The sequence below is a fragment of the Pongo pygmaeus genome, chromosome 7, assembly GCF_028885625.2.
Source record: "Pongo pygmaeus isolate AG05252 chromosome 7, NHGRI_mPonPyg2-v2.0_pri, whole genome shotgun sequence".
Taxonomy (NCBI): Eukaryota; Metazoa; Chordata; class Mammalia; order Primates; family Hominidae; genus Pongo; species Pongo pygmaeus.
The window spans coordinates 28,081,556-28,107,775 of record NC_072380.2 but is presented as its reverse complement, the minus strand read 5'-3'; the positions used below and the strand labels follow the sequence as shown (position 1 = coordinate 28,107,775).

The 26,220-nt window shown below is 50.7% G+C and overlaps 1 protein-coding gene across 1 annotated transcript in view; it reads left to right on the top strand.

Annotated features, from left to right (window-relative positions):
• Positions 1–388: 388 nt before the first annotated feature.
• The window catches only part of SCARA5 (scavenger receptor class A member 5), a 123,996-nt gene continuing 98,164 nt past the window's right edge, over positions 389–26,220 (top strand). Inside the window, exons 1-2 of the mRNA XM_054497362.2 lie at positions 389–808; positions 5,361–5,487. Coding sequence (XP_054353337.2) covers positions 5,376–5,487 — 112 coding nt within the window. The 5' untranslated portion in view covers positions 389–808; positions 5,361–5,375. The remainder of the gene's footprint in view (positions 809–5,360; positions 5,488–26,220) is intronic.

Sequence of the window (26,220 nt, the reverse complement as noted above, 5' to 3'; positions counted from 1 at the left end):
CATTTTCCTGACTACCCCCAGTGTGGCCAATCCGTGTCCACTGGGGATGAATGTGACTCCAGGACAACACATGAAGTAACTCTGTGCCAAGTTTGGTGAATGAATTGAGCCATGCCAATTCTGTCCTATAAATAAATTTACAAGACTGGTTTTCTTGCGTGGCTCATAAGCCAGGTCTAGCTGCCACTCCCCCAGAAGTCTTCCAAAAAGTATTTTGAGCAGGGCCTTTAGACCGGGGTGGTAGAGTCCCAAGGCCAAGGCCGACCGCGCTGCTCTGGGCCCGGCGGGCGTTCCCACTTGGGGCTGTAATGCCACGATTGGCCGCAGGAGGGGGGCCGTATTCCAGACCCCACTGCAGAAGCCTCCGCAACTGCTCCAAGAACTTTATTTTATACAGACTGGCGGCGAGAGCAGCTGCAGTTCACATCTCAGGAAGTACCCAGAGGAGCTGCCGGTGCCTCCTCAGAACATCTCCTGATCGCTACCCAGGACCAGGCACCAAGGACAGGGAGTCCCAGGCGCATACCCCCCATTCTGGGTCCGCCAGGCCCAGACCTCCGCTCTGCCACAGGTTGCATCTTGACCTGGTCCTCCTGCAGAAGTGGCCCCTGTGGTCCTGCGCTGAGACTCGTCCCTGGGCGCCCCTGCAGCCCCTTTCTATGACTCCATCTGGATTTGGCTGGCTGTGGGGACGCGGTCCGAGGGGCGGCCTGGGTCTCAGCGTGGTGGCAGCCAGCTCTCTGGCCACCATGGCGAATGCCGGGATCTGAGGGGACAAGGCTCTACAGCCTCAGCCAGGGGCACTCAGGTGAGTCTTGGTACTAATTTTGTCCTATCTCCTGGGCATGCTGTCTCAAAGACAGCTGGAGGAGACTGGAATGAACTGGATGGAGAGGAGTACAGAGTTTGGGAAACTTCAGACCTAGAGCCTGGAGGTGCCTTCTCCAGGTGGGAAGGTCCCCGCTAGCTGGGCCCTCATCCAACTGCCTGGGCTGGACAGAGTGTGAGCCTGCATTTGGGGTGCCAGAGGGAAGCTATTGCCTTGGTGGCTACTCCACCTGACTCATGTCACAGCCCAAGAGCCTACTCAGGGTGCAGATGGCTCAGGTGACAGCTCCTTTCCATGGCTTCGTGTGTGTGCATGTGTGTGTGTGCATGTGTGTGTATGCATGTGTGTGCGTGTGCATGTGCCAGTGGTGGGATATATGTGGGGAGAGGTTATTTCTAAAACATCTGTCTCTGTCCAGCTTTGGGTTATGATTTAGCTTAACTAAGTACAGTTAGAGGAGGAAAACATTTAAAACCTCCTTAGCGATTCTCTCTCTGGAGAAAGGCCACACTCATGTGATTTTTCTCCTTGGTTTTGATGAGTTTAAAGTGAGGTAATCCAAAGAAAAGCCATAAACCCTGCAGAGTTAGATGCTGGTACCCAGAGAAACTGACTTGGGAGCAGCAAGTGAGGCTCGTGCTACCCACTCAGAGGAGGAATTAACGGAGTCCTTTTGATCTCCAGAGGAGGATTGAAGACCCAGGGTCCTGATATCAGCCCTAGATTGCATTTGCAATTGCCTTTTGCAAAGGGAACTTCAAACAGCTTTGTTTCTGGGACTGGCTAGGTAGGAGGGAGGCCTTGGGAACCTGGGCACCCCCTTACCTGGCTGCCAGGCAGAGTCAGAAGATGCTGGGGCGTGCTTTTTCTCATCAGACTGCCACCAGCTCCCCTGAGTGACCTTGTTCATAAAGTCATGCCACATGCATTATCTCACGGGAGGCTCACAGTGACCCTGGGTGACCAGCAGCTACCCACCTTCCCATCTTAGAGGTGATGTATCTGAGGCTGAATGAGGTCAGGTGATTGAGCCAAGTTCCCCCAAGAAACCAATACGCAGAGGAGCTAGGATGGGAGCCCTTGGCTTCTGTGTTCCCTGCATTCCTGCAGAGAGCCAGGCCTGCAGGGCGCAGATGGCCCCAGGGCACAGGGCTGCAGGGCACAGATGGCTGAGGGCTTTTCCAGCTCTAAAATGCAGAATCTAGAAGCAGATCCCTGGCTCTGAACCTGACCTTCTAAGTGCCTTGGGTGAAATTGTCTGGAAGTAAATCATGACTGCCAAGAGGTTAGTGGAGAGGGTGACCCCTCCCTGTTAGAACAAGACCTCCCTCTTTGAGTTGCAAGTTGAGGTCCAGTCTCCTTGGGCTTCATCCACAGGTCACTGTGGCTTCCACATCTCACCCATGTGCTTCAAGCTCTCAGAGCCCTGCCTCAGTCCCAGGATCCCCACCTGCTGGAGTACACTGGCTGGCAGTCTGAGGTGGGATTCTCTTCTCTGCCTGATCTGGGGCCCAGAAAGTGGTCACCAAAAGGGGCTGACATGCAATTCCCAAACAAAGCAACCCTGCAGCTGAGCCAGTGCCCTGTGTGGGAAAACTGTGCTCGGGGCCTCTTCCCGCTCTGATATCCATTCCTTCCTTTGCCTCTTTGGTCTGGGATGGCTTAGCTTTAAAATGGGAGGGTCGGAATGCAAATGCCATCAGCCTGCCTCCATCACAGTGCTCCTGGGAGGAGCACTTGCCATCAGTTTCATCTTCTAGAGCACAGACTTGGTCCAAAGACAGTAAGATCCATGATCTGAGGGTCCCAATGCCTACCCCCTTCCCCAAGAAAGAAAAACAGCCCCCAAGAAACCCTGGGCAGACAGAACATGCGTAGGTTTCATTTCCAAGTAACAAACAAGAATAGAGTTGTCTGAGCTTTTCCAAGCCCTGTGCACTCACATCTGGCCCCGCTCGGCCCCAGCCCTTCTCTCCAGCAGCTCCCCTGGGCTCCTGCTGGACCAGCTGAGGGGTGGGGAGGAGGAAGGAGACAGCCGCCTTTCACACACATTCTGGCTAACAAGCCGTGCATTCCAGCCCCGTCCCAGGAGCTGACCAGAAGAGGAGGAAGGTGGAAATGGCAGTGGGGCCTCACACCTCCACTCCCCAGGGGCAGCGCCCTGTCTAGCTCTGTGTGGCCTCTGGGAAGCAGAGGCTATTGCCTTTGGCAGAGGGAGGGTTATTGCAGGCAAAAGAGACATTGGCCTCCTGCTTCACAGCCCCCCAAGGAGCGAAGCCAGAGGGAGGGGTGCCACACACAGTGCTCGTGAAACGAGGTAGGGTCCCTTGTAGCTTAGCAGTGCTGGAGCTGCCTGGGGCCCCACCTAGAGGCCCTGCCTGGGTGGAGGCATTGGGTGGAGGGCCGGAATTGGGAGCCCAGTGAACTGGACACCACTGCAGCACAGGGAAGCCAGAGTGGGTGGTGTCTGGGGCAGGGAGGAGAGATCCTGGCAGAGCCGAGGACCACCCCCTGTTCCATCCCTCCCATAGGCTGGAGGAGAGGCCCACAGATACTGGGAGCCCCAAGGCTGTGCGTGTGCACATGCGTGTGTGTGCCCATTGTGGGGATGTACAGAAGGGCTAACAGCAGAGGCCTCCAGCCCTCCTGGGTCGTTGGAAGGACATGTATACAGTGACTGGTCAGTTCTGGTCTCTTCTCAGCCCAAATGTCAGAGGTCTCTGGAGGCCAAGCTCAAGTCATGAAAATAGGGGGTTCAGCTGGGTGCAGTGGCTCACACCTGTAATCTCAGCACTTTGGGAGGCTGAGGCCAGTGGAGCGCTTGACTCCAAGAGTTCCAGACCAGCCTGGCCGACATGGTGAAACCCCATCTCTGCAAAAAACTAGCTGGACGTGGTGGCTTGTGCCTGTAATCCCAGCTATTCAGGAGGCTGGGTTGGGAGGATCACTTGAGCCCAGGAGGTGGAGGTTGCAGTGACCCAAGACTGCACCACTGCCATCCAGCCTGGGCAACAGAGTGAGACCCTGTCTCAAAAAAAAAAGAAGAAAGAAAATACGGAATTCATGTTTTGCTCTGCTGCAGAGCAACCCTGCCAGCCTCCTTCCCTGATTATGTCTATTTATGAGAGTTGCCACGCCTCCTTGCCTACCCTCCCTCTGAAGAGAAACTGATTGACTGATCTCTCAATCAACAGGCATTGTCCCCCCACTGCCACCTGCCAGCCCTGCATCCTCTCCTCCCAGCTTCCTCTGGGTCGAAGGGTTGAGTTTGCTCCATACTGGGCCTGGGACCCATCCTCATGGGGCTTTTACCTTCTAAAGGATTTATTATTTAAACAAACAAAAAAAGCTGTTCTTTGGTTAAATGTCCAGATAGTTAAAGAGAATCAGAAGCAAAGGTCAAGATAAACTCGTGGCTGGAACCTTGATGAAAGTAGAGAATAATTTGTAAAGTCACTGAGCATTTATGTGACAAAAACAATATCAAGTAATTGATGTAAATACTTTGTAATTTGGCTTAAAAAACAGATTATTCTCATTACGTAAGGAATGCAAATGCGTCATAGAAAACCCAGAAAATCTGAAAGCAAAAAGAAATATTAAATCCCCACAATCCCTTCCAGCCAGAGTTCTGTAATACATTTCTCACCCGGAGCCATCATAGTGTCTTACATCCACACACACCTTACGCGTGCATCTCTTACAAAATGGGATCGTGTTGTACACATTGTTGCGTCAACAGGCTGTTTCCTTTCAAAGAGCATAGGATTCTCCTAAGTCAATATATATGCTCCTGGACCATCATGGTGTAGACCCAGAGACCCTGTGAGTCAGCCTCTGGGGGCCATGCAGACAGAAGCCCTCCCCTGGCCTAAAGCTGCCCAGATGCTTAGTGCCTGGGGGTTCCTGCAGAGGCTCCCTGCTCCTTGGGCCCCACCACAGTAGAGGAATCCCTGCTGTGGTCCTACTGAGCCAAGCTCCTTCCAACATGCCAGCCCCGTTGGATTTGGGAGCAGTCCTGGTCTGCTCAGCTTTGTTTGCAAGTGGTGCCTGTACCCTCTTTGAATGCCCCTTCGTGTCTTGTTTCCTTCCTTCATTTCCAACACAGAACAGAAGCTCAAGTCTCTCTGGCATGCCCTGGGCTTCTGAGGGCTCAGAGCCTGCTCCCAGGTCACCTTTTGAGTCATCAGGGTTCCCTCCTCCTGGCCCCACCCAGTGTAACCCACAGTGGCCCCAGCTCAGGATTCCAGTCCCACTGAGAGTTGTTGAAAGGAACAGACACATCCCACCATCAGAAAGGCCCAAGGGCCTTGGTCTTCTGAAGCCCTGAGGAAGCTGGGGGTGGAGGCATCATGGCCCCAAAGACCTGGAGGATGGCACCTGGGTCCTGGTGATGAGCAGAGAGTCCTGGTGTTCAGGTCAGGGGTGGGCACCTTGTTCTATCCATTTGCTTCTGTTTCCACCACAGTTGATTCTCTGTCTCTCTCCCTGCCTTCGTCCTCCCTCTCCTCCCCTCTTGCCTTCTCTGCAGCTGTTGCAGGGCGTGATGGAGAACAAAGCTATGTACCTACACACCGTCAGCAACTGTGACACCAGCTCCATCTGTGAGGATTCCTTTGATGGCAGGAGCCTGTCCAAGCTGAACCTGTGTGAGGATGGTGAGTGCAGCTGGCTCAGACTTGGGGCACAAGATCTGGCCTGGGGGTGGGGAAGGAGCCCTACCCCCACCCGACCTTGCCATTGCCTTTAAGTGCTTGTGACCTCCTCATGTAATAGTGCATATATTGAACTTTATGCTTTAAAAGGTCTTCTCCATGGGTTTTCTCATTCATTCACTTCAACAAACCTGTCAGCAAGATGAGTACTCATTTTACATATGGAAAGATTACACAGCCCATCAGTCTTATGGTGGTCCAGCATGAAGCCTTCTGACTCCGAGGGCCATGCTTCTGCTCCTGAGAGAGTGAGACTGGGGTCAGGCAAGGGCCTCTGAGCCAGTCAGTGCAGACCCTCTCAGGTGAGGAGGGGGGCCTCCCACCCGCTTCCTGAAGCACTCGTGAGGGGCAAACAGCTCTCCAAGGTGCTCATCCTGCCCCTGGGTGCAAGGCCCTGGTCTTGCCACAGAAAGGGGTCCCCAGGCCAGTGACCCAGAAGGCCTTGCATCTCAGGGGCTGCTTATTTGCTAAAACCCCGGAGATCCAAGTGATGCAGCTTCCTTTGGAGGAGCCCACAGCGCTTTTCCACCAGCTTGGCTCCTGTGCACCCAGTAGATGACTGGTAAATTCTTGCTGCATGCAGCACATGTCAGAGAGGAGAACATCGTCCCCATGTCAAAGAGAAATAGAATGAAGCTTACTGAAGAGCCTTGCAAAGACTTCCAGCCAAGGAGAGACAGACCTTTTCCTCTCTTGTTTTGCTCCACTCTGCCAACTGCCTCTTGAAATTACTCAAGAGCAATGACTCCACTCTTCTCTTCCTCCAACCCTGCATTCCTCCCACCAGGCGCTGAGTGTAGGGAAAGAACCGTGGTGGCTTAGAGAGGCAGGGAGTGGGGAGGGTCTCTGCAGGCAGAGGACACAAGGAGATCTGGGCTTCTGACCAATGAACCTGCTCACCCAACCCTAGGATTGTCCACCATGGTGGCTTTTCTTCCAGATTCCAATCGACAAACATATTCTGAGGATCCACGACGTGTCAGGCCAGGGTGAGCAGCCGGGGATTCTCCAAAGACAAATTAAACCAGTCTCTGTCCTCAAACGGCTTATGATCCCAGTAGAAGAGGCTGGCATGGGAACAACTGCCTATAATATAAAGTAGGCCAAAATGTGTGTGAATAATGAAGTCAGGCGAGCAGAGGGCTTTCTGGAAAAGGGCTGGAAGACTGAATAAGATTGTCTAAGAGAAGAGGTGGGAAAGATATTCCTACTTGTGTGACACCAAGCTGGGTTAGGGTTTCTGGAAGGCTCATGCCACTCGGGCGGAGGAGAAGGCCTGGGGTTCTGGTCCCATGCAGAGCTCCCATCAGTCCATCAGCAAAGGGGAAGGTGGCGTCCATATCCACTGGCACATCGGCAAAGGGGCTTGGTTTGGCAAGAAAGACTGGGTACAGCACAGTGGGGTGATTGGAGAGGACCATCATGGCCAGCCTGGGGGGCCTCAGGGGTGGGAGGGGTCAGATGTCCCTGGGACCACCATACCCTCTTCCCAGTACCTCATCTTACTCTCCTTTTTTCTGAACCCCAGATTGTTTTCTAAAAAAGCTCATTTGGACCAGAACGACTGGAAATTAACAGCAACCCTAGTCACTGCGCCTTCTGGGCCCCTCCGCTGTGGGGAGCTCTGTCAGAGGGCACTTTGAGAGCCATGCTAGCCATGTCCTGTCCCAGGGTTCCCTGATGCTAGGGCCCAGGTGCAGGGCAGACAGCAGAGGTTGAGAGGTGTGGAGTCCAGGCTGGCTCGCACCTGCTGGGCCTCTGTGGGCCTCAGTGTACTCATCTCAGGCTGACTCGTGCCTCCTGGGCATGTGACCCTATGTGGGCCTCAGTGTACTCATCTGCCAAATGGGGATGCAGGAGGGTATCTCTGAGGTCCTATCTGGTTCTAGAATTCTGTGTGTAAAATTGGACCTGGCCATTGAATTAGGAGTGTGGCTCTTTTCAACCCCAAGTCAGAGTATGACACCATGCTGGGCAAAGCATGGCTGTGGCTCCCACTTCAGCAGGAGTGAAAACTCGGGTGCTGACAATGTGCCCAAGAGCTCCTGTGCCTCTCCCCTCTGTGCTGCCCCAACCTTGGCAGGGAATCTCTGACTCACTCACTTGGGGCTTCTGCCCTTAGAAGGGTGCTCCCCTGGCATCCTCCAGCATGCATTACTGCCCCCTCCCACTTGGTCCGTGCTCTCACCTCCTCCAGGACTTAGGTCAGCTCCCACCTTCTCCAAGGCCTGAGTTTCCATCCCCCTTTCCCTGACTCTTTTTTCCATTCTTCCATGGTCTGACTTCCTCATGACACTGTAGTCTCCTTAGTTACATGTATCATTTATTATCCATTCCCCACGGCATGAATATAGGCTGGACCACAGCAGGCACCTCTGTTTTGTTTACTGATGTCTCCCAAGCCCAGCATACAGTAGGTGCTCACTAGGCATTTTTTGAATGAATGGATGAATGGATGGATGGATGAATGAAGGGAATAGATGGATGGATGGATGGATGAATGGATGGATGGATGAATGAATGGATAGACAGATGAATGAATGGATGGATGGATGGATGGATGGATGGGTGAATGGTTGAATGAATGAAGGGATGGATGGATGAATAGATGGATGGATGAAAGGATGGATGAATGGATGGATGGGTGAATGGATGGATGAATGAATGGATGGATGGATGAATGAATGGATATATGAATGAATGAATAAATGGATGAATAATGAATGGATGGATGGATAGCTGGATGGATGAATGGATGGATGGATGAATGGATGGATGGATGAATGAACGGATGGATGGATGAATGAATGGATGGATGGATGAATGAATGGATAGATGAATGAATAAATAGATGAATGAATGAATGCATGGATAAACAGAGGGGTCCTTGAAGTCTATATGTGGCAAAGCATTCACCATCTACACCTGATTGCCGAATTCTCTGGGTCCATCTTCATTCCTGGCTGCCAGATTGGGGACTGGAATATGGGGAACCCAGGCAGAGTAGAGTATTGAGATGAAGCCAGTGACTTCAAAGCTTGTGGGCTTCCAGTTTGATTTTTTCCCCTTTTCCTTTCATTTCAAAGAGGAAAATGATGAGCTTGACTTGGGGAAATTCAAGCCAGATTTGATCTGTTTCTAAAGGGTTTTGCTGCATCTTTGATCCTTATCTCTGCGGAGTGAAATGGGAGAGGAAGAGGAAGGGGTGGGGCCAGGCAGGGAGGGAGGAGGGGGAAGGTGGAAAGAGATGGGAAAGGAAGAGAGAGCTAGCACCCCGAACCCAATCAGGGCTGCCCTTGAGCCTTTATTTAGTAAATGAAGATGGTGAAGTGTGAGGCCCAGGACAAGCTCCAAGTCCCTTACAGGTCTTCCTCCTTCAATGGAGGGTGAGAGGTGGGAAGAGGGGAAGAGAGATGGCACTTCTTGTTGGAGGCTGGCCATGGGGATAGTGGGATCAGGGGAGGCAAAGTCCCAAAAGTACAGCCCCGACATGAAGGTAAGATGCAGCCTTCCCTGGCAGTGGGACATGCTGAGTCCCGGGTCCGGTTCCCAGCAGGCTCCCCAGTGTTCCTGCTGGGTGTGATGAGCTGCCCCACTCTCATGGCCCGTGTGCTGTGGAGTGCAGGTCTCATCTTCACTGAGACCCGCGAGGTCAGGACTGTGTTTTGCTCCTCTTGGAATTCTTCTGGGACCTTGTAGGTGGCAGGTGTCCAGGAAGTCTTTGTGATTGTTGGTCAGTGATGTGGTAAGTCCACTCAAGTCATTAGTGGTGGAGCTGGAACTGGACTCTGAGTCTCCTTACCTGGGATACAGGCTCCTTCCCAGGATGGGGATTTCATGGGGTTGGGCTGATGATGCCAAGTTGTGACTCCCTTCACCTCTGGATTTGGAACCAATTGGGAAATAGACAAGGAGGCACATGGGAATCCAAGTGCAGAATCTGCCTTAAGCCTGGAAAAGCTCTGTTCACGATGTGGCTGCTGGCACCCCCAACAGACACTCACCCCGCCAGCAAGTGTGAGTGCCCCTGTCCAGGCACCAGCCTTCACCTGGTTCACCCACACACACCCTCCTGCCCATCCACCTGAGAAACAGGGACAAGAAATGCCAGGTTACAGACAGCTCACCCATTGGACAAGGTAGCACTTCCTGGAGGCAGAAGTGCTGAGGAGTCCCTCTTTTATGGGCTTGGGCAGGTGGTCGGTCCAGAGATGAAAGGAGCTCCCTGCAGCAACCACCAGAGGTGAGAGCAGGAAAAGCAAGGGAGGAGGTGAGGGGACACCCTCGGGATATGGGCTGAGCGGGGGCTCAATGCCCAGGGAGCTTCCTCAGCGCAGAGGAAGGGACCCTCCCCTAGCAGAGCAGCTCCTGCAGGCACCATTCCACTTCTGCACAGGACCTGCTGTTTTTTTCTCTTTCGTTCTCGCCCCTCATCTCTCTTCACCCTCCCTGCCTTTATCCCTTCCCTTTCTTCACTTGCCAGGTGAGATGGGAAGAGGAGGGACTGTTGGGTGCCATGGTTCTCTGTCCCCTCCCTGAGCAGCCACCTTGCCCAGCTTCTCCGGCTCATCTGTCCCTGCATCCTTCAAGGCCCTGCAGGCACCTCTTGCTCTCTGATGCCTTTAGGGCCTCCCTTCTCTGCATGCCTGGGCGGGGCCACCTCTGGAATCTGCCTCCTCCCTTGCGTCTTGGCCATTGCTGTCCTCCTCGGGGCCCACTGTTGATGGAAGGCCCCATCCTCCTCACCTCGTGGATCCTGGGCAATAGCCGAGCATCCTCCTGTGGGGCTGGAACTGCTTGGAAGGGCCAAGCCCAAATAGGACCTGGAAGGTTCCTGAGCCAAGCTGCCTCTGGCGGCCTCTGATGGATGCTCACTCACACCACCCTCTGAACAGAACCCCAGGCACCGGTGATCTGGCCTCCCTCCTCCCTCCCCTCCCACCTTCCTTTTTCCCACCTTGGTTTCCCCGATATGCAGCCGGGGCCTCTCCAGTCTGGCGCCAGGAGGTGGAGGAGGAGGCCAATCTGGGAGTGGGTGGGGACTGGCTGGGCCTGGTTCCTCCACAGCACTTTCTGAGGGCCAGAGAGAGGTGTTAGTGTCAGAAAAATACTGCAGTCCCATTCGCCCCCACAGCCCCAGCCCCCTCCACTCGTGGCGTCATCCATGGCCGCAAATGGGACCTGGGGGTAATGAGTTACACATGCTCCTGGCAGCTGCCGATGCCTGCAGCCGGGCCGCTCGCTGCCTCCAGGCCCAGCCTCCCCATTCCTGTGTTCCTTCCCCATAAAATGAAATTATCCTCCTCATCTACCATCTTATCCGTCAGATCTCCCTGGTTCACTTGGCGCAGCTGAGGGCTGCTGGGCTGCTGCCCAAAGATGGGAATGGATTTCCTGGGAGGGGCTGGCTGGGGCCTCTGGAAGAGTCACTGCCCTTTACAGGTTGCCGCGTCAGGCTCTGGTGCAGGAGAGGGGACTATTAACCCAGTTCAGAGCTACAGCCCATGCCTAGCAGAGAGCATGGCTCTGTTAGACAGGTCTGTGGTCCCCGGGGGAGCCAGTGTCCAGGCGTGCTCCAGGCCTCTCCTGCCCAATGGGCTGTCCCTCTATAAGATGGGAGTGGCTTGGTGACACAAGTTGCAGTGTGTCAGGGCTGGGTGTGAACCCATAGTGCACACACGAGTTGTGTTGTCCTTGCAGGCGTGAACTCAGCCCAGTGCAGGGGGTTCTCTTTGTCCCGCCATCCCCACATGCCGTACACTGTTCTTTACCCTAACTCACTGGGGAGCCCCGGCAGGAAGTGGGTGAGGGGAGACAGGGAAGCTGGAGCACTTACTCCTCCAGCTTCTGCTCTATGGAGTCACCCAGGGCTGCTCCTGTCCCTCCACCAAAGACCGCAGCTCCTTGAAAGCTGCCCTGTCCACCTGGGCTTTTCCCCTTCCAGGTTCTGGCAACTGCTCCCATCCCTGACCCTTTGGGCCCAAGGGTGGTTATAGCCCACGAATGCTGCTCTGTCCTTGTGGGTGTCACACCCTGGCCACACCTTTGAGACATTCCTTTTATGAAACCCTGTGATGTGTCCTAATCTGAGGGAGCCTTCTGTTTCTGCCAGGGCCCTGACCTGCTAATCTTCAGTGTCCTTGTCTGCAAAGTGAGAATAATGTTACTAACCCCACAGGCATTGTGGGAGGATTACGTGATATAACCCGGGTAAAGCGCCTTGCACAAAGTAGCCCCTCGATCCACATTTGTTTCCCTCCCTGGTCTTTGGGAGTCCCCTGCAAATCTTGCGGAGGTGGGGAAGAAGGAGAGGGAGAGATGAGGAGGTGGAAGGAGCTGCTGCCACCCAGGGCCTCCCAGGAAACACCCATGCCCCTTCTCAGGGACCCTGGCCTGGAGAGTGTTTTTGGGCTGATCCTGGCCTTCTGCTGAAGAAAGCAGCATTCTGGTTACTAGTGGGATTCTCATGAGGCCTAGATACTCCAGGAAATTGAGCATGTTCCTTTAGTCCTGTTTCTCGAATATTAGAAATACTGGGCCCTGAGGGCTCCTGGTTCTATGGCATATGTGTGTCTGTCCCTTCGTCATCCTGATTGGGGAGGCACTTTGCTCCCAGGGGCCCCCTGAAGTTTGCTACCAGAAGAGCCAAGGGATGTGTTTCCTTGTCTCAGGGTGGAGGCTGCTGTTTCCAGGAGGCGTTGGGAAGAGGAGGGAGGGGGCACAGAGGCACCAGGGGCTCCTTCCCATGCAGATGGGCATAGACTGGAGCCTCCCCTCTCTGTCTTCAGCCAAAGCCGCAGCCCTGGGCCATGCCATCTCCTACGTGGCATTACTCTAGGGATGGGGGCAGTGAGGAGGGTCTGAAGGGGATGCCACCGGCCTGTCCCACTAGCGTGGTACAGTCTGGAGTGGATGGGCTTGAAGGAGGCCTGCAGTGAGGACAGAGCCCTGGGTGGGCAGGTGGGCTTCTGGTAATCCCTGGAGTAGAGGGGGTGATGAGTGGCCAGGGCAGTTATTCCTCATGGCATCCCCCAGTCCTCCGGCCCACGGACCTTGCTGTCATAGCTCCTGGCCTCTGCTTCCTTGCTTGCTCACTCATTCATTTCTTCATCTTCATCTTTCAGCAAAATATATTTAGGGATCCTGCAGGTGCTGTGTGCAGCAAGGGGCAAAAAGAGGCCTGAGACAGGGCTCCATGACTTGTGTAATTTACCATCGCTCTAGCTGGTCTGTCCTCCCCTCCCTCCTCCCTCCCACTGCAGACCAGCACAAGGCTGGCTCAAGTGTAAGGTTACCTAAATGTGACTCAGTGGGAAGGAAATTCAGAGTGTGGATGTGTCATTGGTGCAGACCCGCACACAGCCTCACTCGGCTCTGATACCTGAGTCTAAAGTCTGAAGTCTCACCTTCTCTGTTGTGGGGATGGCTTTGTGTGGTGCTTAAAAAGACAGGCTCTGGGGCCAGGCATGGTGGCTCACACCTGTAATTCTGGCACTTTGGGAGGCTGAGGCAGGTGGATTGCCTGAACTCAGGAGTTTGAGACCAGCCTGGGCAACATGGTGGAACCCCGTCTCTACTAAAATACAAAAAAAATTAGCCCTGCGTGGCATGGTGGTGTGCGCCTGTAATCCCAGCTACTTGGGAGGCTGAGGCAGGAGAATTGCTTGAACCCGGGAGGCAGAGGTTGCAGTGAGCCAAGATCACGCCATTGCACTCCAGCCTGGGCGACAGAGTGCAATCCGTCTCAAAAAAAAAAAAAAAAAAAAAAAAAAGACAGGCTCTGCAATTGGACAGGTTGGGCTCAGACCCCATCTCTGCTGAGTGCTGGCTGGGAAAACTTGAACAAGCTCTTATCCTCATCTTCCCCTCCTCTAAGAAATGAGAAGCCCGTAGACCCCGGCTCATATGCTTTTGCAAGGGCTACGTGAGTTATTCCACATTGAGTCCTTCCAAATGGATACATACAGCACACCCCAAAAATGTGAGGTCCTAGGGTGAGTACCCTGGCGTCCCTTCAGTGTGTCTGCTTCTGCTCCTGGGCCTTCCCATGGCGCTCTGAGCAGTGCTACCGTTTTCTCTGTCAAATAGGAAACCTAGAGTGAAGAGGAGGAGTGAGTGGGAAGTCACATCTGGGAGAGGGAGAGAGAGATGATGGGATGAAGGAAAGGCGGGAGCCCAGGGATAGCCAGCGCCCCTGGGTCTTTAGGCTCCGAGTTTAAATCAGCCCCATTGGCATAGGGGCGTGGTTTTTTTTCCACCTGTGCTCGACTGTGTGGGTGGAGTTAGACCTGACCGGGGTTAGAGTTTCCCTGTGCAAGTGTGAGGAAGCAAGACCAGAGCGAGGAGTGGGAGTGTGTTACCTGATAACGTGGATCCTGGAGTGGAGTAGGATAAGAGGGCAAGCAAGGATAGGAGGGTGTGAGAGGGTGGAAAGGCAGTGGGATGCCTGGTCTGTGGGAGGCTGGGGCACCCCAGAGTCAGAGACCTGAGGGACTGCATTAAGAAGATGAGGGCGGGCACTGTGGCTCAAGTCTGTAGTCCCAGTGCTTTGGGAGGCCGAGATGGGAGGATTGCTTGAGGCCAGGAGTTCAAGACCAGCCTGGGCAACACGGAGAGACCCCTAACCTACAAAAAATTTTAAAAATTAGCCAGATGTGGTGGTGCACACCTGTAGCCCTAGCTACTCGGGAGGCTGAGGCCAGAGGATCTCTTGAGCCCAGGCGGTCAAGGCTGCAGTGAGCTGTGATCACACCACTGCACTTCAGCCTGGGTGACAGAGTGACAGCCTGTCTCAAAATAAATAAATAAATAAATAAATAAATAAATAAATAAATAAGATGAGCCATGGCACTTATAAAGTGGGACATTTGAACGTGGGATTTAGATTTCAGTGGCTGGTGAAGAGCCTTTCTAGAGCAGCAGAATCCACTAGAAATGAAAGTTGAGCCACACATGCAATTTTAAAGTTCTTAGCAGCCACCTTAGAAGGTGAAAAGACACAAGAATCTGGCCAGGCGTGGTGGCTCACACCTGTAATCCCAGTACTTTGGGAGGCCGAGGTGGGCAGATCACCTGAGGTCAGGAGTTTGAAACCAACCTGGCCAACATGGTGAAACCTTTTCTCTCCTAAAAAAAAAAAAAAAAAAAAAAAAAAAAAAATTTAGCCAGTGCGGTGGTGGGCACCTGTAATCCCAGCTACTCGGGAGGCTGAGGCAGGATAATTGCTTGAACCTGGGAGGCAGAGGTTGCAGTGAACCAAGATTGCGCCACTGCACTCCAGTCTGGGAGACAGAGCAAGACTCCGTCTCAAAAAAAAAAAAAAAAAAAGACACAAGAAACTAACTGAAATACACTAGTGCACTTTAGTGAATCCAGTATATCCAATATATTATCATTTTGATGTGTAATTGCTATAAAGTTTATTGAGGTATTTATGTATTTTTTCTCTCATGCTGAGTCTTCAAAATCCAGTGCGTTTTTTACAGTGGGAGCCCATCCCTGCTTGGGCCAGCCATGTTTCCTGTGCTCCAAGCAAATGGCCCAGGCCAGCAAGGCTGAAATTAGGTAAGGAGGCCAGAAGGAGTGATACCTGGGGATCAGGAGAGCCAGGGCAGTGATAGGGACCCTGGGAGGGGAGAAGCAGGTGGCTCTTAACCGTGAGGTGCAGTGTCAAGTCTTATGACAGTGAACCCAAGTGCTGGGGGTTTTTAGGGAGGAAGGAGAAGGAAAGTTCTAGAAAGAAGCAAAGAGAACCGTCTACCACCCTGGCATATGACTGGTGTATGAGGAGAATGGGAAAAGAAAAGTCCTCATGGGAAAGGTTAGGCAGGCAGGAAGCAGGTCTCATTTAGAACAAGAAAGTAGAAGAAACGCCTACAGCAGAGGCTGAGGGAATGAGAGGTTTCACGGCTGATCTGCTGGGAGTCCAGTGGCCGATGCAGGAAGGTTTCAGGGGTCAGGGAGGGAGATGGCATGAAAGGAGGATAAACACAGCTGTTTGGGATTAACAGTGGGTGATGGGGGGCCTTGGGAGTCCTGGGTTTTCTGTGGGTGCAATGGACTGAATGTTTGTGTCCCCTCCAAATTCCTATGTTGAAATCCTAACCCCAAAGTAATGGGATTAGGAGGTGGGGTCTCTGGGAGGTGATTAGGTCATGGGGGTGGAGCCCACGTGGGTGGGATAAGTGCCCTTATAAAAGGGACCCCAGTGGCTCCCTCACTCACTTGCCGCCATGGGAGGATACTGTGAGGAGTGGGGTGCCTGTGTAGACACCTGATCTGCCGGTGCCTTGGTCTTGGACTTCCAGCCTCCAGAACTGTGAGCAGTACATTTGTGTTTATGAGCCATCCTGGCTGTGGTACTTTGCTGTGGCAGCCTGGACTAAGGTGGGGGCCTTGCTAAGCCAGGACTGAGGGCTCAAGCAAGCCTGCTGGGTGGCCTCAGGGCAGAAACTGCTGGTGAGGCTGTGAGGTTTTGTGGGGAGGAGTTTTTTGAGGAGCACCCAAAGTCCTAGGGCGCCTCATCCCCATCCTCTTTGCCCCGATCTGCTGAGCTCCCTCCTCTGGCATGGCCTGCTGTGTTTTTCGTGCATAGGTAGCAGAGCTGGAGGCTTCAGGGACATGGATGACTCAGTCCCCTCCAAGTGGCAGGGGAGGCTCTCAGCATTTCTGTTTCCCAAGCCAGACACCCTTCCCAATGCATGGTGGTAGGAACTGGGAGAGTGAGACAGGTGTATTCAACTCATTTGTTTCTGCCCAGAGAAGAAACCAGTTCATCAAACCAAAGTGGACCCAGGAGGTGGGTGGAAGGTTGCATTAGCATCCCAGAAAGAGGAGTGATTTAAAAATGGAACTAGCTGAGACCTGGCTTCCAACTTGCAGACATCTTTAAGTGACTTATTGTCATTGACAAAGGGCCAGGAGGGGAACTGGGAATCTTCTGAACAAGGAGCTGGGGCCACTCTGTAGGGGGAGGGTCTTTTGGCCTGAAATTAGGCAGAACCCTGAGCCTGCTGCTTGAGTCTCACTGCATTGATGCCGCATAGCTTCTAATCCATGTACTGTGCATTTGCGGTGTGAATAGTGGCATCTTCCACCAGCCCCAGGAACCCCTTGTTCTTCCTGGGGAGCTCTCAGGCTCTCTCTCGCGTGGCTGCAGTGGTGTACCCGCTCACCTTGGCCACCCTGCCCTCCCCTCCCCCAGCTTCCTCTCTCCACCCCTCAGCCCCGGCTGCAGAAGAGGCACACCGGCATCCCTTCCTGAAAACAAGAACACACACCCTTGATTGTTCTCAAGAATTTTTATGCAGAGTAACTTGGGACATGGATGGAGTGGAGGAAAAATAACATTGTGTGAAAGTGGCAAGATGGAGAGATCTCTGAAAGTACTAAGAGAAACTGTCCCAGACCATCGTGAAATCTGCATGGAATTAGCCCTGGCTGTCTGTCCTTCCCCTGCTCTCCTGTACTTAGAAGTGGGTGTGAAAGGCTTGGGTGCATCTGGCCCTGCGGAAGACCAGGCTCCTACCCCGGGGTGCCCTCGCTGAGCCGTCTGCCCGGAGGACTCAGGCCTGGGATGCAGCAGGGCAGAGGTCACTGGTGTTCACTCTACCCCAGTTGGTTGTTCTGGAGAGAGGAAAAAAAACAAAATGTTTTTTTCTGTTCTCTCAACGCAGAATGCTTCACTTCAGGTTACCAAAATGGATGAGGATTTCTCTCCATCAACAGCCAATTCTGCAGTGGGTTCGCTAATGGATGCCAGCTGGGTGTCTTCTGGTTCAATTCAATCCTGATGCGATGCACCTGGTGGTAGCCTTAGATCCCACAGGTTGAGGGCCCAGTCCCACAAGACTGCTCCCACCCTGCACCCACTTCCTTTGGCTATAAATCAGGGTTCCCAGGACCCCCACGTTGGGTTTGATTAATTTGCTAGAGTGGCTCCTAGAACTCAGGGAAACACTTTACTCATATTTACAGGTTCATTGAAAAGGATATTACAAAGGGTGTGTAGATGAACAACAGAGGGAAGAGGTGCACAGGGTGGGTCTGGGAGGAGGGGTGCAGACCTTCCGTGCCTTCCCCAGCTGTTCTGCCCTCCAGGAACCTCTGCACGTCCAGCTCTCCAAACCCAGTCCTTTTGGGTTTTTATGGAAGCTTCATTATGTAGGCATGATTGATTAAATCACTGGCTATTGATAATCAATTCAACCTTCAGCCTCTCTCTTTTCCTGGAGGTTGGGGGTAAGGCTGAAAGTCCCAACTCTCTAATCCTGCCTTGGTCGTTCCAGTGGCCAGCCTCCATCCTGAGGTGATCTAGGGGTCCCCAGACCCAGTCATCTCATGAATATACAAAAATCACTCTTAAGTGATCACTCTGGAAATCCCAAAAGCTTTAGAAGAATTTTTTTGCCAGGATTCAGGATGATGACCAGGATGATATAGACTTCACAACATCACGGTTATTGAGGACCCTTCCAGGCTCCAGGGAGACTTGTTTTACTGGGTCCGCTGTGACACCAGGCAGGACTCAGGTGGGTGGCTCTTGGTGGCAGTGCCCCTGCTTCATACTTTCCTTCCCTCCCTTATGGAGTCCCCATGAAAGCCAGAGAGTGGTGGCAGCTTCAAAGACAGGTTATTTGTGGCTGCCTGTTACAGTGAACAATGTGAGTGATGAGTAACCATCGTGAAGTCAGACTTGGGTGGGTTTCACGAAGCTCCTTGGATGAGCTGAGCTCTGAGGTTCCTCCCAGCAATAAAACGCTATCTCTACCTGCTGTTTATGAGCTGGGGGACCAAAGACAACAAGAAGAAAGTAACTGTTTGCTGCTGTTAAAACTCAAGTAGGTAACAATGGAATCATTGCCTTCTGTTTTTTTTTTTTTTTTTAATGTTTAGAGCCAGTTTCTTTGGAAATAAACACTCATTTTTTATCACATCCAATTTGTGAGTTTCTTTTAAAATGGGAGGGGGCAAGTAAATTTGGATAACTCCAAAATGCTCTAAAATTATGACTAAGAAACTGAAATATTAGTTTTTCAAGGAAAGGACATTTTGATGAAGGCGACTGCTGGAATACTCGCTCGTGGTCTCACAGTTAATGCATGACAGAGGCAGGCTTTGCGTTGACCTCCACAGAGCCCCAAACCCATGCTTTTCCCCCGAAGCGCTGTGAGAGATGCTACCTGCTTAATACAGGGAAAGAGGGCTGTAGAGGTTCAAGGTTCTCTCCACAATGTAGCCTGACATTGGGGGACCCTCTCCCTACTCATCCTCAGCTCAGGGTGCCAGGGTTGTGTTTTTGTATAAACTTTCCTGTTCTTTAATGTCCGCTGCCAAACATCTCCCTACCCCCAGGATACAGTATCTTAGCAAAAACACTTTGGGGTATTCTTGCTCCCAGTTTTAGGAGGAAGTCTTCACAATGTTTACCTCTAGGAATAATACAATCTTTTGATACAACCCCATTTTCAACGTGTCCTATTGAAAAGAAATCAAGGAATTTTTTTTACCCCATAAGTCAAGCTCTTAATAATAGTAAAACTTTTCATTTGCTTTCCAAGAATGTGTCTTCACCTTCCCTTTTTATATGACAAATGCCTTGCTGCAGAGCTGTGGCCTCCGTGCCGTGGAACTGTGATTTCACCACTGAATCAGAGTGAGCATCCAAGGGCAGGCTCAGGCCTTGGTATGACTAAGAAGCTCCACGTGTGATTTTGACTTTCAACCAGGGGTAAAGTATCTATTCTGTTCCAGTGATTAACTTCTACAGTTTACCTGCATGGGCACAAAGAAGCAATCAGAGGCCCTGGATATGCAAAGAAAGCCCAGCTATTAATTAATTAATTTATTTATTTGAGACAGAGTCTCACTCTGTCACCCAGGCTGGAGTGTAGTGGCGTGATCTCGGCTCACTGCAACCTCCGCCTCCCAGGTTCAAGCAATTGTCCTGCCTCAGCCTCCTGAGTAGCTGGGATTATAGGCCTGCACCACCAAGCCTGGCTAATTTTTGTATTTTTAGTAGAGATGGGGTTTTGTCCTGTTGGCCAGGCTGGTCTTGAACTCCTGACCTCAAGTGATCTGCCCACCTTGGCCTCCCAAAGTGCTGGGATTACAAGCATGAGCCACCATACCCGGCCCCAGCTTTTATTTTTTCAGACCAAAAGTTTGCTCCAAAAATGTGTTTTTCCAGCCAATTAGAGTTTGTCAATTATTTGCGTACGGCGAATGTAAGAGACAGTCTTTGCCACAAAAATAACTGTTCACATGTGTTTGCTTTGTTTTTCGCTGGCTGACAGGGAGATACACCTTGCCTCAGAGAACCTTAGAGACTAGTGGGGTCGCCAGAGAGGTAAAGAGATAATGGTTGATAATGAGGATGGTGTGAAAGATGTGTGCAAGGTTCTGACATGGTTCTTTCAGTGGTACTTAATTCTTAACATACTACCTTCTAGAACTTTTTCTCTTTTTGGAGTCAGGGTCTTGCTCTGCCACCCAGGCTGGAGTGCAGTGGTGACACAGCTCACTACAGCCTTGAACTCCTAGGCTCAAGTGATCCTCCCGCCTCAGTCTCTTTAGTAGCTAGGATACAGGCACATACCACCATCCCTGGCTAATTAAAAAAATTTTTTGTAGAGATAGGGTCAGATTATGTTGTCCAGGCTGGTTTTAAATTCCTGAGCTCAAGCAATCCTCCCATCTCAGCATCCTGAAGTGCTGGGATTAAGTCATGAGCCACTGCCTGGCCTGGACCATTTTAAAACTTGAACATCTAAAATTTGGTTTTGCTTCTCTATAAATGAAATTTCCTGGGTGTGTACCAACTTTCTTCTTGCAATATGTCACTGAATTGTGACTTAGTTACTTTCATTAAAGTCAGTGTTTCCTAGGATGTGGCTACATATAGCGTAGTGGTGTTCAAGATGCCTTTGATACACACGTATAAAGCTGTTAACGTATCTACTTTTTTGGGTTTTTTTTTTTTTTTTTTTTTTTTTTTTTTTTTTTTTTAAGACAGAGTCTCACTCTGTCGCCCAGACTGGAGAGTGCAGTGGCAGGATTTTGGTTCACTGCAGCCTCTGCCTCCCAGGTTCCAATGATTCTCCTGCTTCGGCCTCCTGGGTAGCTGGGGTTACAGGCGCCTGCCACCATGCCCAGCTAATTTTTGTATTTTTAGTAGAGACGGGGTTTCACCATGTTGGCCAGGCTGGTCTTGAACTCCTGACCTCAGGTCATCCACCTGCCTCGACCTCCCAAAGTGCTGGGATTACAGGCGTGAGCCATCAGGCCCAGCCAGGTATCTATTTTAATGTATAATAGGAAGATACTAATTTTCCACTTAGGGTGATGAAGTTTTCTTCCAAAGAAATTTGAGTTTAAATGTATTTAAGTGGAGTGATGTTAAGAAAGTAATAGCCCAGGGACACTCAGCTATGGCAAGATTGTGCAGGCTGTATGCAGGGGAGGGTGCCTACAGAGGAGAAACCATCTACCTGCTGCTCCCAGCAATCATCAAGTAGCCATGTGCTCCACACTGAGATGAACAACGTCTCCCAGCCTGGCATTCTGGGCTCTTCTGGCAAGTCACTGTTCGTTTCTATTTACTTGCTCAGAGCCACTGGCCTTGCCCTTTCCAGACCTCTTGGCTTCCTGACCTCCAGATGCTACCCTCACTTCTGGAGGCCACTGCAAAATGGAAAAATCTTTCCTGTGATTCTGTTTGAGCTTGGGAGAGTTTTTCTTATTCTGGTTGTTGTCGTGGTGGTGGTGGTTGACCATTTTCTCCAGCGCTCTGGTCTTGTGTGTGCCTGTGTCTGCAGACAACCTGTTAATCATGAACAGCTTTGTCTGGTACTTCTTGCAGATGGTTCACACAGAGAAGAAGACTGTTTGCTCTTTAAAGTCACTGTTTTCAAAATTTTAAGTCCTGTACATTGGACTATGAAGTGAAGAGAAAGAGAACAGAGTTCAGCCCATCTACGAAGGGCTGTCCTTCACACCCTGGTGAATCGCGGCCTCCTCCATGCAGACTCTGTGACTACCTCTGGCACTGAATGCATCGCCACCTGTGCAGGCAGCACTTTGCTTGTGTCACCGCTCCCTTCCGCACCGACCTCATTCTTCCCTGTATTGCAGTTACCCTTTTATGCATCGTCTTCCCCTCCCATGGCTGCGTCTGAAAGGCAGTGGCCGCATCTTAATCTCTCAACAAATATTTTGAGCATCTGCTATGTGCCAGGCACTGGCCTGGGAGCTGGGCAGTTGGAAGTGAATGACGCTGACAGTCTCTCCTTCCCACAGTGTGTCATCTTTGTATTTCCCAGCATCTATCATAAGTGTGTTAGTTATCTATTGCTGCATAACAAATTACCCCAATACTGAGCAGCATAAAACAAATGTATTCCTCATGCAGTCTCTGAGGAAGTCATGGGTGTTTTTTTTAAAAAAGCCAAAATTTTGTTAATTTTTTCAGATAAATTTTGCACACACATATGTCTGTATAATCTGGGAGGAATCCAGGGACAATTTAGCAGAGTAGCCCTGGCTCAGGCTTTCTCAAGAGGTTGTGATGCAGGAGGAGCAAGCCCCAAAATTGGAGGGTTCTTGGCTTTGCCCAGGAAAGAATTCCAGGGTGAGCCGGTGATGTTAGTAACTTTTATTGAAGTGGCAGTGCATGGCAGTAGCAGATGTGCTGCTCCCTGCAGAGCAGGGCTACCCCATAGGCAGTGTGGCCAGAACAGCAGCTCAGAGGCAGTTCTGCAGTCCTGTTTATGCCCATTTTTAATTATATGCAAATTTTGGGCAGTTTATGCAGAAACTTCTAGAAAAAGGCTGGCAACTTCTGTGTTATCAGGCTATTGCCATAGAAAGGGGTGGTAACGTCTGGGTGTTGCCATGGCAATGGTAAACAACATGGCACTTTGGTGGGTGGGTGTGTCTTATGAAAAGCTGCTCCTGCCTCATCCATTTTTTAGCTAGTCCTCAGGTTGGTCTGGTGTCTGAGCTCTGCCTCTGGAGTCGAATCTTGTCTCCTACCTCGGTTGCAGTAAAGATATTGGCCAGGCTGCCATCATCCGAAGGCTTGACCTGGCAGGAGGATCTCCTTAGAGGCTCACTCACCTACATGGCTGTCAGCCAAAGCCCTCAGTTCCTCACCACATAAGCCTCTCTGTGGGCGCTCATGACATGGCAGCTGGCTTCCCCTCAAACAAAGGTTCCAAGAGAGAAAGGGTGAGCCAGAAGGACGCTGCGTGTCTTTTGTCTCAGTTCAGAAGTGACACACCATTACTTCTGCCATATTCTATTGGTCACACAGACCAATCCTGGTACAACGTGGAAGGGGGTTGATTGCAGAAGGTGCTGGGATCATGGGGGCTATTTTGAAGGCTGGCTACCAGAGTGGGGCTTTTCCACAGTGGATGTTCCATAAATACCTGTTAAAGTTTTTACCCCTACAATCCTTAAGTCAAAAGCTCTACGTTTATTTTTACTAGACTTTGTTTTTTAATAGTAGTGTCAGATTTATAGCAAAGGCAAATGGAAAGTACAGAACATTCCCATATACCCTGCCTGCCACCCTTCCCATGCACAGCCTCCCCCGCTGTCAACGTCCCCACCAGAATGGTGCGTTTGTTACTATCAGTGAACCTATGTTGACACATAATATTATCTCCCAGAGCCCATCGTTTACATTAGGGTTCACTCTTGGTGTTGAACATTCTGTGGGTTTGGCCAAATGTCTAAGGGCATGCATCTACCATTACAGTATCATACAGAAGAGTTTCACTTCCCTGAAAATCCCCCGTGCTCCGCCTGTTCATCCCTCCTGCCCTCCCAATCCCTGGCAACCACTGATCTTTTTACTGCCTTCATAGTTTTGTTTTTCCCAGAATATCACATAGTTAGAATCACACGGTATGTAGCTTTTTTAGATTGGCTGATTTTACCAAGTTAATTACGCATTTAACATTCCTCCATGTCTTGTCATGGCTTGATAGTGCATTTTTAAAAAATTGTTTTTAACAAAAAAGTAGGCATACGTTTTGCCCTGGCTTTGCTGATAGGATCATTTTGGAGTGTTTGTAATCTTCCGCTAAGTTTAAATAATTTGAAGGGTTTACCCAGCTAACATGCTTCTGCCACTTGAAAAAAAAAGTCCATAAATGTGTTTTGGGCAGGCTTTGTGACTTGTCGTTGTCTTAAATTGTCTTCTTTCCCTTGCAATCAGATTCTCTAAGGGCCTTGCCAGATCACTCATGTTCTGCTTGTCTAACCATTTGTGGGAAACCTCTATTTGAAACCCTCATTATGTTCTATTTAAAATAGACTTGGTTTAATGCACAAAGTAACCAAGTCTTGCTGAAAGAACTAAACTCTCTCAAAGGAAGGTCGGTGTTCTGCGTGTTGGTTGACTAAGGCACCTGTCACAAGTAGGTGCTTGCTATTAAATAGAAGCCTCAGGTAGAGGGCAAGGGAACTATTCTTTTTTATGGGAAAAAATAGAGCAACAACATCATTGCACATTGACCCACTCCTACAGTGAACTAGCAACACATATGCAGATGACAAAGGCAAACTTCAAGTTAACTGTGTTCATGGCTGTGTGATTTTCCTCCTCCTATTCTGTCATGAGGCTGAGGAGAAAGCAGGGCTCAGAGCAGGAGAGCTGAAACTACCACCATGAGAACGAAACAAGTATTTGTATAATATTATTCAATGCTATACCTCCCACTTCGACTCTTGAGAGGAACAGAGTTTTCTCTGGTAAGTTGCAACCAGACAGCTAGTGGCTCTCACCAGAAGGAAAAAAAATAAAAGAAATGCTACCAGAAGTCTACATATTTAGGAGCAAAAACCTTTGTAGAGCCTAGTGTATGGTAAGGGATGGAAAATCCCAGAAAAGGTTTAGGGTGAGTTAGAAAGATGTGCTCTATTTTGTCTTAGCGGAAAATCAGCTCAACTCTTCAAAACTTGCTAATGCAAGGATGAGTGAGAATGGTCACTGGATTTGTATTTGACAACTTGCTCGACACTGCACCCAATGTCTTATGGAAATATTATGTAATAGCTCTGTTTAGCTGGTTTAACAGCAGTATTTGTAATAAAACGAAGTCAATGAGTGGGAAAATTTTCCTTATATAACAATACCTCTGGGGGACCAGGGCAGTGTGGATCCTAAGGTACCAGTAGTCACCACCATTTTCCTTGTGGTCATAAAACCTCCTGAGGCCAACGAGGTAGTAATGATACCTGGGAGGTGATATATAACCTTTGAGGTATCCTTGCAAATGGAAACCTATGAAGGAATTGCAAACATGGCACCATTCTTCAACATGTTTTCTAAATATCAATTCTTTTAGCCTCTCTTGACAACCTTTTTCTGCCCACTCCGGTTAGTGACACTCCTCTCCTTTCCTTTCCTTTTTCCTTTCCTTTCCTTTCCTTTGACAATCTCACTGCGATGCCCAGGCTGGAGTGCAGTGGCATGATCTCAGCTCACTGCAACCTCTGCTTCCCGGGTTCAAGTGATTGTCCTGCTTCAGCCTCCCAAGTAGCTGGGATTACAAGCACGCTAAAAAGCGCACTACACCACGCCCAGCTAATTTTTGTATTTTTAGTAGAGACGGGGTTTCACCATATTGGCCAGGCTGGTGTCAAACTCCTGACCTCAAATGATCCACCCACCTTGGCCTCCCACAGTGCTGGGATTACAGGTGTGAGCCACCGTGCCTGGCCTTAGTTAGTGACACTCTTGAAGTGGGGACAGTCCTTCTGGAGAGGGGTCTCACCCACAGGGGGTAAGGAACAAGCATTAAAGGGATACACATTTAAAAAAAAAAATGCACCCCCCTCCCACCCAGTGATTCCTACGTGCCCTGCTGACATCGGGGAGAGGATCTCTTTCCACTTTCAGTCAACAGAGCAGGTGGAGGTCAGTAAGCCTCTGCACGGGCTGTCTGAGAAGGCCGCCTTGAAGGACAAGTTCAGCTAAAAGATCAACCTGGGTCCTGGGGCCGGATTTGCCGCTAACTGACATTTGACATTCTTTATCTGTACAACAAAGGGGTTGAATTACATGGCCCAAAAGGCCGCTACAGCAATGATATTTCCCTTTTCCATTTTGAGCAGAAGCTGAGGAGTGTCTCAGGATGAGGTTACCATGTTTTCTAGCAAATTTAAATGCAATGTTGCAAGCTGGTCAGAGCTGGCTTACAGATGTGTTTTGTTTACATTCCCCAGTGTTTTGTGTTTGATGAATTAGTTGCCAACACTTAAAAATAGATGTAGAAAATTCTGGATCTGGCCACACCCACCCCTCATCCCTGCATAGTAGCCTCTGCCAGAGCAGGCACGTGCCGTTGGCCTCCCCACAGTCCCACTGGGCCCATTTCTCTCATTCCCATATCTCCCCAACCACTGTAGAAGTTTGAGTTTGCAACTCCTGTTTTCATTTCTCTTCATGTTCCCTGGATCCCATGGGACAATGACACTTTGTAAAGGCCGCATATCAAGGTCTTTCTGCTGCTTGGACTAGCTCAAGAAGAGTTGGTTTGTGTGAGCATGTGAGCTGTGGACATGTGATCTGGCTTGGTCATGAACACAGAAAGCGGGAGGAGAGCTAGAGGCTGAATGTGATGGTCCTGGAAAGCTCCCCATCAGGTGGCTGCGTTCTAGACATGC